This window comes from Podarcis vaucheri, assembly GCF_965113315.1.
Source record: "Podarcis vaucheri genome assembly, chromosome: 1".
Classification (NCBI taxonomy): domain Eukaryota; kingdom Metazoa; phylum Chordata; class Lepidosauria; order Squamata; family Lacertidae; genus Podarcis; species Podarcis vaucheri.
Genome location: NC_138759.1, coordinates 11,448,229 through 11,460,654, shown reverse-complemented (window position 1 = coordinate 11,460,654; position 12,426 = coordinate 11,448,229). Strand labels below are relative to the sequence as shown.

Below are 12,426 nucleotides of genomic sequence, written 5' to 3'. Positions count from 1 at the left end.
CTCCAGGCTAAACATGCCCAGCTCCCTTAGCCGTTCCTCATAAGGCATCGTTTCCAGGCCTTTGACCATTTTGGTTGCCCTCCTCTGGACACGTTCCAGTTTGTCAGTGTCCTTCTTGAATTGTGGTGCCCAGAACTGGACACAGTACTCCAGGTGTGGTCTGACCAGAGCAGAATACAGAGGCACTATTAGTTCCCTTGATCTAGATGCTATACTCCTATTGATGCAGCCCAGAATTGCATTGGCTTTTTTAGCTGCCGCGTCACGCTGTTGGCTCATGTCAAGTTTGTGGTCAACCAAGACTCCTAGATCCTTTTCACATGTACTGCTCTCAAGCCAGGTGTCACCCATCTTGTATTTGTGCCTCTCATTTTTTTTGCCCAAGTGCAATACTTTACATTTCTCCCTGTTAAAATTCATCTTGTTTATTTTTGCCCAGTTCTCTAATCTGTCAAGGTCGTTTTGAAGTGTGATCCTGTCCTCTGGGGTGTTAGCCACCCCTCCCAGTTTGGTGTCATCTGCAAATTTGATCAGGATGCCCTTGAGTCCATCATCCAAGTCGTTGATAAAGATGTTGAATAAGACCGGGCCCAAGACAGAACCCTGTGGCACCCCACTAGTCACTCTTCTCCAGGATGAAGAGGAACCATTGATGAGCACCCTTTGGGTTCGGTCAGTCAGCCAGTTACAAATCCACTGAGTGGTAGCATAGTCAAGACCGCATTTTACCAGCTTCTTTACAAGAATATCATGGGGCAAGAATATCTTTACAAGAATGATATTCTTTACAAGAATATCATGGGGTTGGTCAAGGCTGCGCTGGGCTACATAGACAAAAGGTCGAAGGCAGCTCTGCATGTTTGCTACTTAATCCACACAACGAAGCTTTCAGTATGTAGCACTTACCGTTCCTACTAACGGATACAAGAATCCTGCACCCACGCTGGCTCGGATGTCTCTGATGGGCAGGATGAAACCAGAGGGCACCCCTTTCTGTTCTGGGTCATGAGACAGCGACAGGTGGGTTTTCGCCATGCAGATAGGCAGGTTCCCAAAACCCTGGATGATGGATTGAGGAGACCACAAGGAAGAGCAAGACAACTTTTGAACAGGCTGCCAGTAAAACATTATGAAATTGCTCCAATTAAAGTGCACTCAACTCTGTCATGCCTTGATTTAAAACATCTGGAAGGCCGAGTTTGCCTATGCCTGCTGTAAACCTACTGAACTGGGAGTATTCCCCATTAACTCAATGGAGACTTACTTTTGAGCAGATGTGTTATAGCAGGCATAGGCAAACTCAGCCCTCCAGATGTTTTGGGACTACAACTCCCATGACCCCTAGCTAACAGGACCAGTGGTCAGGGATGATGGGAATTGTAGTCCCAAAACATCTGGAGGGCCGAGTTTGCCTATGCCTGTGTTATAGGATTGCACTGTTAAATCTGGCTGCAATCCTAAACCCTTCATGTATAATTTCTGCTGCAACGGAGTAGCACTGCTACCCCAAAGGGAAAGTAAAAGACCCCCTAATGCTGCCATTTGCAGTTCTATGAAGATAATCTGCTAATTGCAAGTGCTTTTGCCGGGAGCCAATATGGACCTTGGGCTTTCTAAAACAACAACAACACAACAATTTCATCCCAGCGATTTGGAAGCAAAGTTTCAACTGAGATACTTAACTGGAGCTGCGAGTGCCGTAACTTTAGTTTATTAAGGAGCGGTGAGTAAGCAGCAGTAAGCAAAAACTCCAAATATGTTTTTTAAATGGACACGCACACGATAAAGTGCAAACAACTTTGCATATCATTGGCCTATGGAATTTTAACAAGGAATGCTTTTGCAGGGAAAACCTTTTTTTTCAGAATTTACAAATGCACATACAAGCTACAAAATGTTAACATCCTTAACTAAGGCAGTCTGAATTTGGTGTCAAGAAAAGCCGAATGACATCCCACTGAAATAGGAGAAGATACAAATTAAGTTTACAAGCTCATAAAAAGAATAAGCCCTAATTATCAGCATCGTATCAGAGAGAGAGAGAGAGAAAGCAAGAATAGGCAACATGCCAAAATGAAGCCTGTTTTTTTCTGAAGAAGCATTTTCTAGGCTTCTTTGCTAAGAAATTAATTAAGGCAGTCTTGGTAGCTGTTGACCAACTCAGGCTACGTGCACAGGAAAAATCAGAACGTGCCCACAAAAAAATCCAAACGTAAGAGCCCAATCTTGCAAGGATGTTTTGCTAGCATACCTGCTTGGTGTACAAAAGAATCTTCTGCTCTGCTTCTGGCAGCAGTTCAATGTCCTTTGCCCCGTAGATCGTCTGTGCAATAATTCTTATCTTGTCTAGAATTGGAAGCTAGAAAGACAGGAGAGGGAGTGGGGAGAGAGAGTCAGTCCAATTCCTTCCCTACCACCATGGGATGCCAAATCAATAAGGAACGTAGCCAATCATGGCAATCTGAAAGCAACAAGAACGCATCATTTTCCCAAGCAGAAAACTTACTGACGAGGGGCTGCACCAGAAAATGGAAGGCTTACCCTTAGTGATGGTGACGGGGAGGAACTCAGGCCCAGGCACAGATGTGGCCCCCCAGACCTCTCCGTTTGGCCCTTTGTACTCTCCCCAAGCCACACGCCTCTCCTTAGATCACACCTCTCAATGGTCCTGCCTTGCACCCTCCTCGGGTGCTTCTGGCTGGCTGGACTGTGCCCTTAAACTTCGATATTTCATTTCTCTTGCCCATCGGGATGGAGAGGGGTGTGCGGAAACCAGCTTACTGTGCAAAGGTAAATAATTTACATTCTTTGCTCCACCCACTTCTAGCCCTGCCCACCACAGGAATGTGATCCCAAAAGGCAACGAAAAATATTCCCACCTTTGGCTTTCGTGATTAATAGTATGTATTTTAAATTTAAATTTAAATGGAGGCAGTGAGAGATTTTACTTTCTTGGGCTCCATGATCACTGCAGATGGTGACAGCAGTCACGAAATTAAAAGACGCCTGCTTCTTGGGAGAAAAGCAATGACAAACCTAGACAGCATCTTAAAAAGCAGAGACACCACCTTGCCGAAAAAGGTCCGTATAGTTAAAGCTATGGCTTTCCCAGTAGTGATGTATGGAAGTGAGAGCTGGACCATAAAGAATACTGATCCCCGAAGAATTGATGCTTTTGAATTATGGTGCTGGAGGAGACTCTTGAGAGTCCCACGAGCTGCAAAAAGATCAAACCTCTCCATTCTGAAGGAAATCAGCCCTGAGTGCTCACTGTAAGGACAGATCGTGAAGCTGAGGCTCCAAGACTTTGGCCACCTCATGAGAAGAGAAGACTCCCTGGAAAAGACCCTGATGTTGGGAAAGATGGAGGGCACAAGGAGAAGGGGACAACGGAGGACGAGATGGTTGGATAGTGTTCTCGAAGCTACCAGCATGCGTTTGACTAAACTGCGGGAGGCAGTGGAGGACAGAAGTGCCTGGCGTGCTCTGGTCCATGGGGTCACGAAGGGTCGGACACGACTAAACGACTAAACAACAACAACAATTTTAAATTTATTATTTATACCTCGCCCATCTGGCTGAGTTTCCCCAGCCACTCTGGGCGGCTCTCAATCGAGTGTTAAAAACAATACAGCATTAAATATTACTTCCCTAAACAGGGCTGCCTTCAGATGTCTTGTAAAAATGGGATAGCTCCTTATTTCCTTGACATCTGATGGGAGGGCGTTCCACAGGGCGGGCACCACTACCGAGAAGGCAGAGTCGAAGGGACATCTCAGGCAGGCAAGAATGCTTAAGAGCGGAAAGCAGAGTGTGAGTGATAGGCCTGAGGAGAGGGGGTGCATGTGTGGAGAGGCCTAGGGGGCTATGCCTGAAGTTCCCCAAATGTTTATTTGCTAGGTTGACAGTGTCTGTTACTGCTGCTTAGCATGCATTGCTCATCAGATATTATGAACCACTGCGTATCATTTATGACGATAAAAAAATTCCTTCCAGTAGCACCTTAAAGACCAACTAAGTTAGTTCTTGGTATGAGCTTTCGTGTGCATGCACACTTCTTCACATACACACAATCTTCAGATACACACAATCTTCAGATGCACACAATCTTCAGATTCAGTGTATCTGAAGAAGTGTGCATGCACACGAAAGCTCATACCAAGAACTAACTTAGTTGGTCTTTAAGGTGCTACTGGAAGGATTTTTATTTTATTTTGACTATGGCAGACCAACACGGCTACCTATCTGTAACTGTATTTATGACGATGTGCTACTTATTATGATGCATCGTATTTATATGACAGTTTCTTTCTTTTTTTATTGGATGGATACACACACACACACACACGTTTATTATGATCTATGTTGTAAACCGCCTTGTGGTCTTTTTTGACCAAGGGTGGTGTAGGAATTCTAAAAAATAAGTAAAATAAATGTCCTGATTCAGTAGAGGCCAGATTCCTGTATCCGTAAGACTGGAGAGGATATAGAACGTTAAAATACACAGGTGCGTGTGTGCATTCTTATTTTTACTCTCCCCTAACCAGTCAAGCCTTCAGAAAAGCCCCATAAGTGCAGCTGAAACACCAGGAGAGTTGCAAGGTATGAGTGGCAACCAAAATGGTCAAAGGCCTGGAAACGATGCCTTATGAGGAACGGCTAAGGGAGCTGGGCATGTTTAGCCTGGAGAAGAGGAGGTTAAGGGGTGATATGATAGCCATGTTCAAATATATAAAAGGATGTCACATAGAGGAGGGAGAAAGGTTGTTTTCTGCTGCTCCAGAGAAGCGGACACGGAGCAATGGATCCAAACTACAAGAAAGAAGATTCCACCTAAACATTAGGAAGAACTTCCTGACAGTAAGATCTGTTCGACAGTGGAATTTGCTGCCAAGGAGTGTGGTGGAGTCTCCTACTTTGGAGGTCTTTAAGCAGAGGCTTGACAACCATATGTCAGGAGTGCTCTGATGGTGTTTCCTGCTTGGCAGGGGGTTGGACTCGATGGCCCTTGTGGTCTCTTCCAACTCTATGACTCTATGATTCTATGAGTGCGGAAGGGGAGGGGAGCCTCTGGATTCACAGAGGGAACCAAAATTCATTGCAAGGCGGAGGGAGGAAACAGTGGAAGGGAACTCAGAACAGTTTGGCCCAGCAAACTTCATTCTCCTTTTAAGCCACCCATCATTCATTAAGTCACTTTTTAAAAAAACAACAACACACAACACGACCACATTATTCCCCATCGCTTTGAGAATGCCAGTCAGATTCTGGGCATTCGGAACAAAAAATTCTGTGTCTTCCCAGGGACATTAGAAAGCAATTTGATTACGCCGCTGACTCAAGGGCAAGGAATTAGATTTAGCCTGAGAGCGACAGAGGGGATTGCTGGGTACCTGGCTTGGCTAGTTGTGGAAAGAGAGCCTGCAAGAGAAATTATGATAATTTTGAGGCCCTAAGCCATTCACCCTCCCAAATCAGCCAGTCTTTCCCAAGTCTCCCACAAGCTTATCGGTATCTTCCCCCAGAGCAGGTGTGGGGAACCAGATGCTGTGGAAATGCAAGCTCCCACCAGGCTCCGCAAGCACAGCCAATGGTCCAGATATTTGGGAACTCTAGCGCAGCAGCAGCCAAAGCGACAAAGATTCCCTACTCCAAAGAGTTAAAGAAAAATTCTAAGGGGGGAAAAACTATTAAAATAGGTGAGCAACAAAGGCTAAGGTCTTTGGGTTTATGAATGAAGAAAACTGGTAATTGATGGGAGCTTATTGTGGACATATATTTTTGCAGATGTATAACTGAAGAAGTGAATAATGTGAAACAGATACACACAGTCGTACCTTGGAAGCAGAGCTGAATCCGTTCCGGAAGTCCGTTCAACTTCCAAAATGTTTGAAAACCAAAGCGCGGCTTCTGATTGGTTGCAGGAAGCTCCTGCAGCCAATCGGAAGCCCCGTCGGACGTTCGGCTTCCAAAAATAGTTCGCAAACCGGAACAGTCACTTCCAGTTTTGCAGTGTTTGGGAGCCGAAACGTTCGAGAATTAGGCTGATTGAAAGCCAAGGTACAGCTGTACTGGAAATAGGAGGAGCAAGATTTGTAATGTGAAAAGCTCCTGTAAAAATAACAAGATTCATTTTCGCTGGAGCAACTCTCATTGTGGCAATTTATAAGCTATATGTTTGCATGGGTTGTTTTCTTCTTTTTGCAAACTCAATACGTGCAGCTCCTGAGTTTAGTGGAAGGTTTAAAATTTATATGAAGAAAGTGCATGGTTCAGTCCCTGGGATCTTCAGGCTAGGAGAGGCCCTAGTCTGACCCCCTGGACAGCTGCTGTCAGCCAGAGAAGGCGACACTGAGATGGAGGTGCTGCTTATATCCCTGTGTTTCTCACCCAAGGACCAGAATCATTGCTAGCCCAGCTGCAGACTCCTTTCCTCAAAATAACTTTTTCTGCATTATAACTCAATGAAGGTCGCAAAGGAGGAAGAGGAGTCACACAGGGTTCAGTGAGAATGCTTACCTCCACATTGTACAGAAACTTGAAGTTGCTGGGGGCCAGCGATGCTCTCTGTACAGCTTCGGCCAGAGCCATGGCTCCTCTCCCTGCATCGGCCCAGTGGGTGCATTTCACAGCATCAAAGGCACCCACTTCCTTAGCCAACCGGATGACCAGCTGTAGCTCCGCCTCCGTATCAGATCTGCAAAGATATCCATTGATGGAGAGTTATCACTGGGGGAAACAAATGGATGGTTTACCTTGGGTCAATGCACCTTAGCAAACAGCAGGAAAATCCAGTGCCTCTTCCTGTACACCCTTTACTTTTATCTGGTATCAGGATAGATAAAAATCTCAGGCAAGGGAACAGGCATTTGGAAGGGGACGACAGAGGACGAGATGGTTGGACAGTGTTCTCGAAGCTACCAACATGAGTTTGACCAAACTGCGGGAGGCAGTGGAAGACAGGAGTGCCTGGCGTGCTCTGGTCCGTGGGGTCACGAAGAGTCGGACACGACTAAATGCCTAAACAACAACAAGCTTTCCGGGTCATGACTAAATCACTTCTGGCACAAGAGAACAGCATGATGGAAACCAGAGCGCACAGAAACACTGTTTACCTTCCTGCCACAGCGATACCTATTTATCTACTTGCACTGGTGTGCTTTTGAACTGCTAGGTTGGCAGGAGCTGGGACAGAGCAATGGGAGCTCACCCCGTCGTGGGGGTTCGAACTGCCAACCTTCCAATTGGCAAGCCCAAGAGGCTTAGTGGTTTAGACCACAGCACCACCCGCGTCTTGAGCTTTACCTAAGAGATGCTATCACTATACTGAGCCAATGATGATGTAAACCAAAGAGGGAGAAGCATAGGGAGATTTAATTTTGACTATTAATGCTCACTGAAAACCATTAAGTGCTTAATCTTCATGACATCCCAACCACCACCTCCCACGATTCAGCTGGCAGGAATGAAAAATCACTGCCTGATTAGCGAAGGCATTTTCTTTTATTCAAGGTTGAAAACGAGACGAGAGCAGAGAGCTGCCACAGAACATTTCTCAAATGCACTTCAGAGCAACGTCTCATGTGGATGAACATCACATTTAAGAAAGACACATGCAGGATGACTCACGGATGGCATGGAAGGAGGGGCGGGGACCAGGGAGGAGCAGGAGAGCTTTAATTTGGGCTCACAAACAAGATATTGTGTGGGTAGCTTGCCACCTTTCAAGCGGCCACCCATACGTGGTGGTTTCCTAAAGGCAGGCACAGCCAAACATGGCCCTCCAGCTGTTTTGGGACTACAGTTACCATCATTCCTGACCACTGGACCAGTTACCTAGGGATAATGGTAGTTGTAGTCCCAAAACAGCTGGAGGGCCAAGTTTGGCCATGCCTGCCTTTGGATGTATCAGGACCACCAAGGCCGTATCAGGGGAAACACCTCATCTGAATGCACCCTTTCCTATGTTACTTGGTATAGTAATAGTAGTAGTAGTAGTAGTAGTAGTAGTAGTAATAATAATAATAATAATAATAATAATAATAATAAATATCGAATAATTGTTGAGTTGGAAGGGACCCAAGGGTCATCTAGTCCAACCCACTGCAATGCAGGAATTCTGTGCATCGCCGTCCCTGGGTGGGTTCGAACCACCAGCCTTCTGGTTGCACTGAGCCACTGGGGGAGGTGTTAATAATCATCATCATAATAATAAGCACGTTGCCAACAAAGGTCCATATAGTTAAAGCTATGGTTTTCCCAGTAGTGATGTATGGAAGTGAGAGCTGGACCATAAAGAAGGCTGATCACCGAAGAATTGATGCTTTTGAATTATGGTGCTGGAGGAGACTCTTGAGAGTCCCATGGACTGCAAGAAGATCAAACCTATCCATTCTTAAGGAAATCAGCCCTGAGCGCTCACTGGAAGGACAGATCCTGAAGCTGAGGCTCCAATACTTTGGCCACCTCAGGAGAAGAGAAGACTCCCTGGAAAAGACCCTGGTATTGGGAAAGATGGAGGGCACAAGGAGAAGGGGACGACAGAGAATGAGATGGTTGGACAGTGTTCTCGAAGCTACCAGCATGAGTTGGACCAAACTGCGGGAGGCCGTGAAAGACAGGAGTGCCTGGTCCAGGGGGTCACGAAGAGTCGGACACGAATAAACAACTAAATAACAACAACAACAATAATATCCATATAAATAGTGCTTTCCAGCATTCAAAGCACATCATGTGCATTATCTTGTCGCCATCCTTACAAAAAGCCTGTACAGTGAGACAGAATGATTACCCCCCATTTTACAGATGGGGCCGGGGAGGCAGGCCATTATTGAGAAGACCTTGTCTCCAGTCACCAACCTTCATTCTCAAGAGATAAGACACTGAGAAGGGTTTCAGATGTTGATTGCAGTGTCCAGACAAGTTCATATGGGAAAAGGTGACCCTCTAGGTATGGGGGCGTCCTGAGCCATACAGGGCTTTAAACGTCAAAAGCAGCACTTTGAGTTCAGTTTGGAAACCAAGTGGCAGCCAGTGGGACAGAACTGGTGTGATTGCAGTGTCCAGACAAGTTCATATGGGAAAAGGTGACCCTCTAGGTAATAATAATAATATAATAATAATAATAATAATAATAATAATAATATCTTTATTGTCATTGCCCCCTCTCGGGGACAACGAAATTACTTGGCTGCTCCATCCACCCAGGTAGGGCACTCCACACAAAATCAAAACAACTATAAAAACACTAATTAAAACAATACAGTATAAAACAGCAAGGAAGATTAGATGACTTTCAAAGTCCAGGCTTCCCATTCAGGGCCGAGATCGCTCTGGGGAAGAAGCTGTTCTTAAGACGGCTCGTTCTTGTCTTTACCGTCCTGTATCTCCGTCCCGACGGCAAGAGCTCGAAGAGACAGTGACCAGGATGCGATGGATCTTTTACTATGTCCAGTGCCTTCCTATGGCACCTTGTGGCATAAATCTGCTCTAAGGTGGAGAGTGGGCAGCCAACAATGCTCTCTGCTGCCTTAACAACCCTGCACAACCCCATCCTGTCCTGGGCAGTACAGCTTCCATACCACACACATAAGCCATAAGTGAGCACGCTCTCAATGGCACAGTGATAGAAGGCAAGCAGCAGGTACGGGGGCGTCCTGAGCCATACAGGGCTTTAAACGTCAAAAGCAGCACTTTGAGTTCAGTTTGGAAATCAAGTGGCAGCCAGTGGGACAGAACTGGTGTTAAGAGAGCCCACCTCCCTGCGTTCTTTAACCACCTGCCTGCCACGCTGAGCACCAGCTGAAGTTTCCGAACCATCTCCAGTGGCAGCCCCAAGTGACAACAGCCCTGCAATCATATGCTACTATTTCATTGCAGTTCCAAAACAGCAGTCTGAAGTAGTGCGAGTCCCCTTTACCGCTTTACAGTGGTGCCCCGCAAGACGAATGCCTCGCAAGACGGAAAACTCGCTAGACGAAAGAGTTTTCCGTTTTGGAGGTGCTTCGCAAAACGAATCTCCTATGGGCTCGCAATGTCTTGCGAGTTCCTGCTGGTTCCCCCCCCTTTTTCTAAGCCACTAAGCCGCTTATCAGCTGATCTGATCAGCAGATAAGCCGCTAATAGCGCTAATCTGCTAATCCGTCAATGGGCTTGCTTCGCAAGACGAAAAAACCGCTAGACGAAGAGACTCTCAGAACGGATTCTTTTCATCTTGCGAGGCACCACTGTATTTTCCTGCATGGATAGGCAGGGACTTTCAGCTCTCTTTCTTACTTGAATGCATTGACGGCTACGACGACTGGGATGCCAAAGGTCCTGGCGTTTTGGATTTGCTTACGCAAGTTGCTGCACCCTTTCTCCAAAAGTGGGAGGTTCTGTACGAAAAGGAAAGGGGGGAAAAAGGAGAGAGTTTGTTTGGGGATGAGCAAGTGCTAGGTAGCTTTTTGCAACTTGCCAGCTCCCAGTACAGCTGTTACGGCATCTTTAGCCTCTTCTTTCGGAAGCATATTCTCAGGATCACTTAAATAATAGAACAGTAGAATTGCAGAGCTGGAAGGGACTCCAGGGTCATCTAGTCTAACCCGCTGCAATGCAAAAATCTCAACTAAAGCATCCATGGCGAGATGGCCACCCAAACTCCGCTTAAAAACCTCGATGGAAGGAGAGTCCACAACCTCCCGAGAGAGTCTGTATGAATCTGTCCATCTTCTTGGCCAGTTAAGAAAGTTAACGTCCAATTGTGAAGGATTTTAAGCTGCTTTATCAACTGCTCTATCTAACGTTGCTTTTTCTCGTGGTAAACTGTGCACTGCAACATCATTTGCTGTAAGCTGCCTCAGGTGCTTATATTGGTGGGAAAGGTAAATGCTTTGTTTTAGATGGCTAGTCAAGATGCATATTTTTTGGAGGGTATCTGGAAGCAAACTCTGATTGCCGCTGCTTCTGTTAGTAATTGCTCTTCTGTGATTTGTTAGGAGTTTTTAACGGATTGTTATCTTGGGGACTTTGTGGATTTTTATCTACTTGCCTTATTGTAAAGCACCCAGTGGCTTGGGCTTATCTAAAATACAAACACATAATCCTCAACCAAACAGTCAGAAGCTACCCTTAGCCCCAGCCTACCATTTTCCTGACCTGAATTCAGCTACCTCCCAGGCACTTTACTTTAAAAAAAAAAAGCACAGCTGCAGCAACAGAGACGTTATAGAGAGATAAAACTATTGGCATGGAAATTTTTAAGTAGACCTGTGGGTTAAACGAGCAGTGAGCACTGCAAGCCCCAAGTGTCATTATAAAAATGAAGCACTGCAGTTCAGGTTAGGAAGTCGAAAAAGGAGAGTTTTTCTCTTAGGCATTTTGTGTGCTGAGCGCACCCTACATTCTGCTTTCTCAGCAAACAAAATGTCTAAGAGAAAAAACTCTCCTTTTCAACTTCCTAACCTGAACTGCAGTGGGTGGGGATTCTGGCCAAGCTCCAGAGTGATCTCTTAATACTTAAGTAATTTAAATTTCCTCCGAAGCTTTGACTCACCCCCTTTTCAGGATTAATTTCCTCACCTGAAGCAGCTTGAGTCTTTACCATATATTCTTGCTTACATTCAATATCAGACTGGTTCACACATAACGCCAAGCCGTGGTTTATTAAACTATAGCTTTGTGTTGTGTGTGAACCCTGCCAAGTGGCTGAACTACTGTTTACTGCCAACAAACCACAATCCTGATGGTTTCTTGTTGGATTACGACACTCAGTTCATTTCATTTATAGCTCGATGCTCTGTGTGAACCTGGACACGTCATTCCTGACGCGTGGCAAGATACAAAAAACACGGGGAAAGCAAAGTTAGACAAACCAACTGAGGTTTAGAGAAACGTATGGCTTAATAGCTGCTTACAAACTGATTTCATATCCTGGTCTTTAAAGGTAAAGGGACCCCTGACCATTAGGTCCAGTCGTGGCTGACTCTGGGGTTGTGGCGCTCATCTCGCTTTATTGGCCGAGGGAGCCGGCGTACAGCTTCCAGGTCATGTGGCCAGTATGACTAAGCCGCTTCTGGCGAACCAGAGCAGCGCATGGAAACACCGTTTACCTTCCCGCCAGAGCGGTACCTATTTATCTACTTGCACTCTGACGTGCTTTCAAACTGCTAGGTTGGCAGGAGCAGGGACCAAGCAACGGGAGCTCACCCCGTCGCGGGGATTCAAACCGCCGACCTTCTGATCGGCAAGTCCTAGGCTCTGTGGTTTAACCCACAGCGCCACCCGCGTCCCTTATCCTGGTCTTTAACAGGGCTTAAAGCCATGGTTTCTCTGTTTGGACATCACAGAAAACTGTGGTTTCCAACAACCTAGGCTAGAAGTGCTGGCATCAGGTACATGAGGGAAGGAGGTGTGGCCACACAGATCATTTGGGGACCAACAAACCAT

At 46.0% G+C, this 12,426-nt stretch overlaps 1 protein-coding gene across 1 annotated transcript in view; it reads right to left on the bottom strand.

Moving 5' to 3' along the window:
- The window catches only part of MTHFD1 (methylenetetrahydrofolate dehydrogenase, cyclohydrolase and formyltetrahydrofolate synthetase 1), a 72,501-nt gene that overhangs the window by 14,160 nt on the left and 45,915 nt on the right, over positions 1–12,426 (bottom strand). Inside the window, exons 23-26 of the mRNA XM_082216968.1 lie at positions 10,276–10,376; positions 6,520–6,697; positions 2,252–2,359; positions 907–1,059 (exon numbers count right to left, since the gene is read on the bottom strand). Coding sequence (XP_082073094.1) covers positions 907–1,059; positions 2,252–2,359; positions 6,520–6,697; positions 10,276–10,376 — 540 coding nt within the window. The remainder of the gene's footprint in view (positions 1–906; positions 1,060–2,251; positions 2,360–6,519; positions 6,698–10,275; positions 10,377–12,426) is intronic.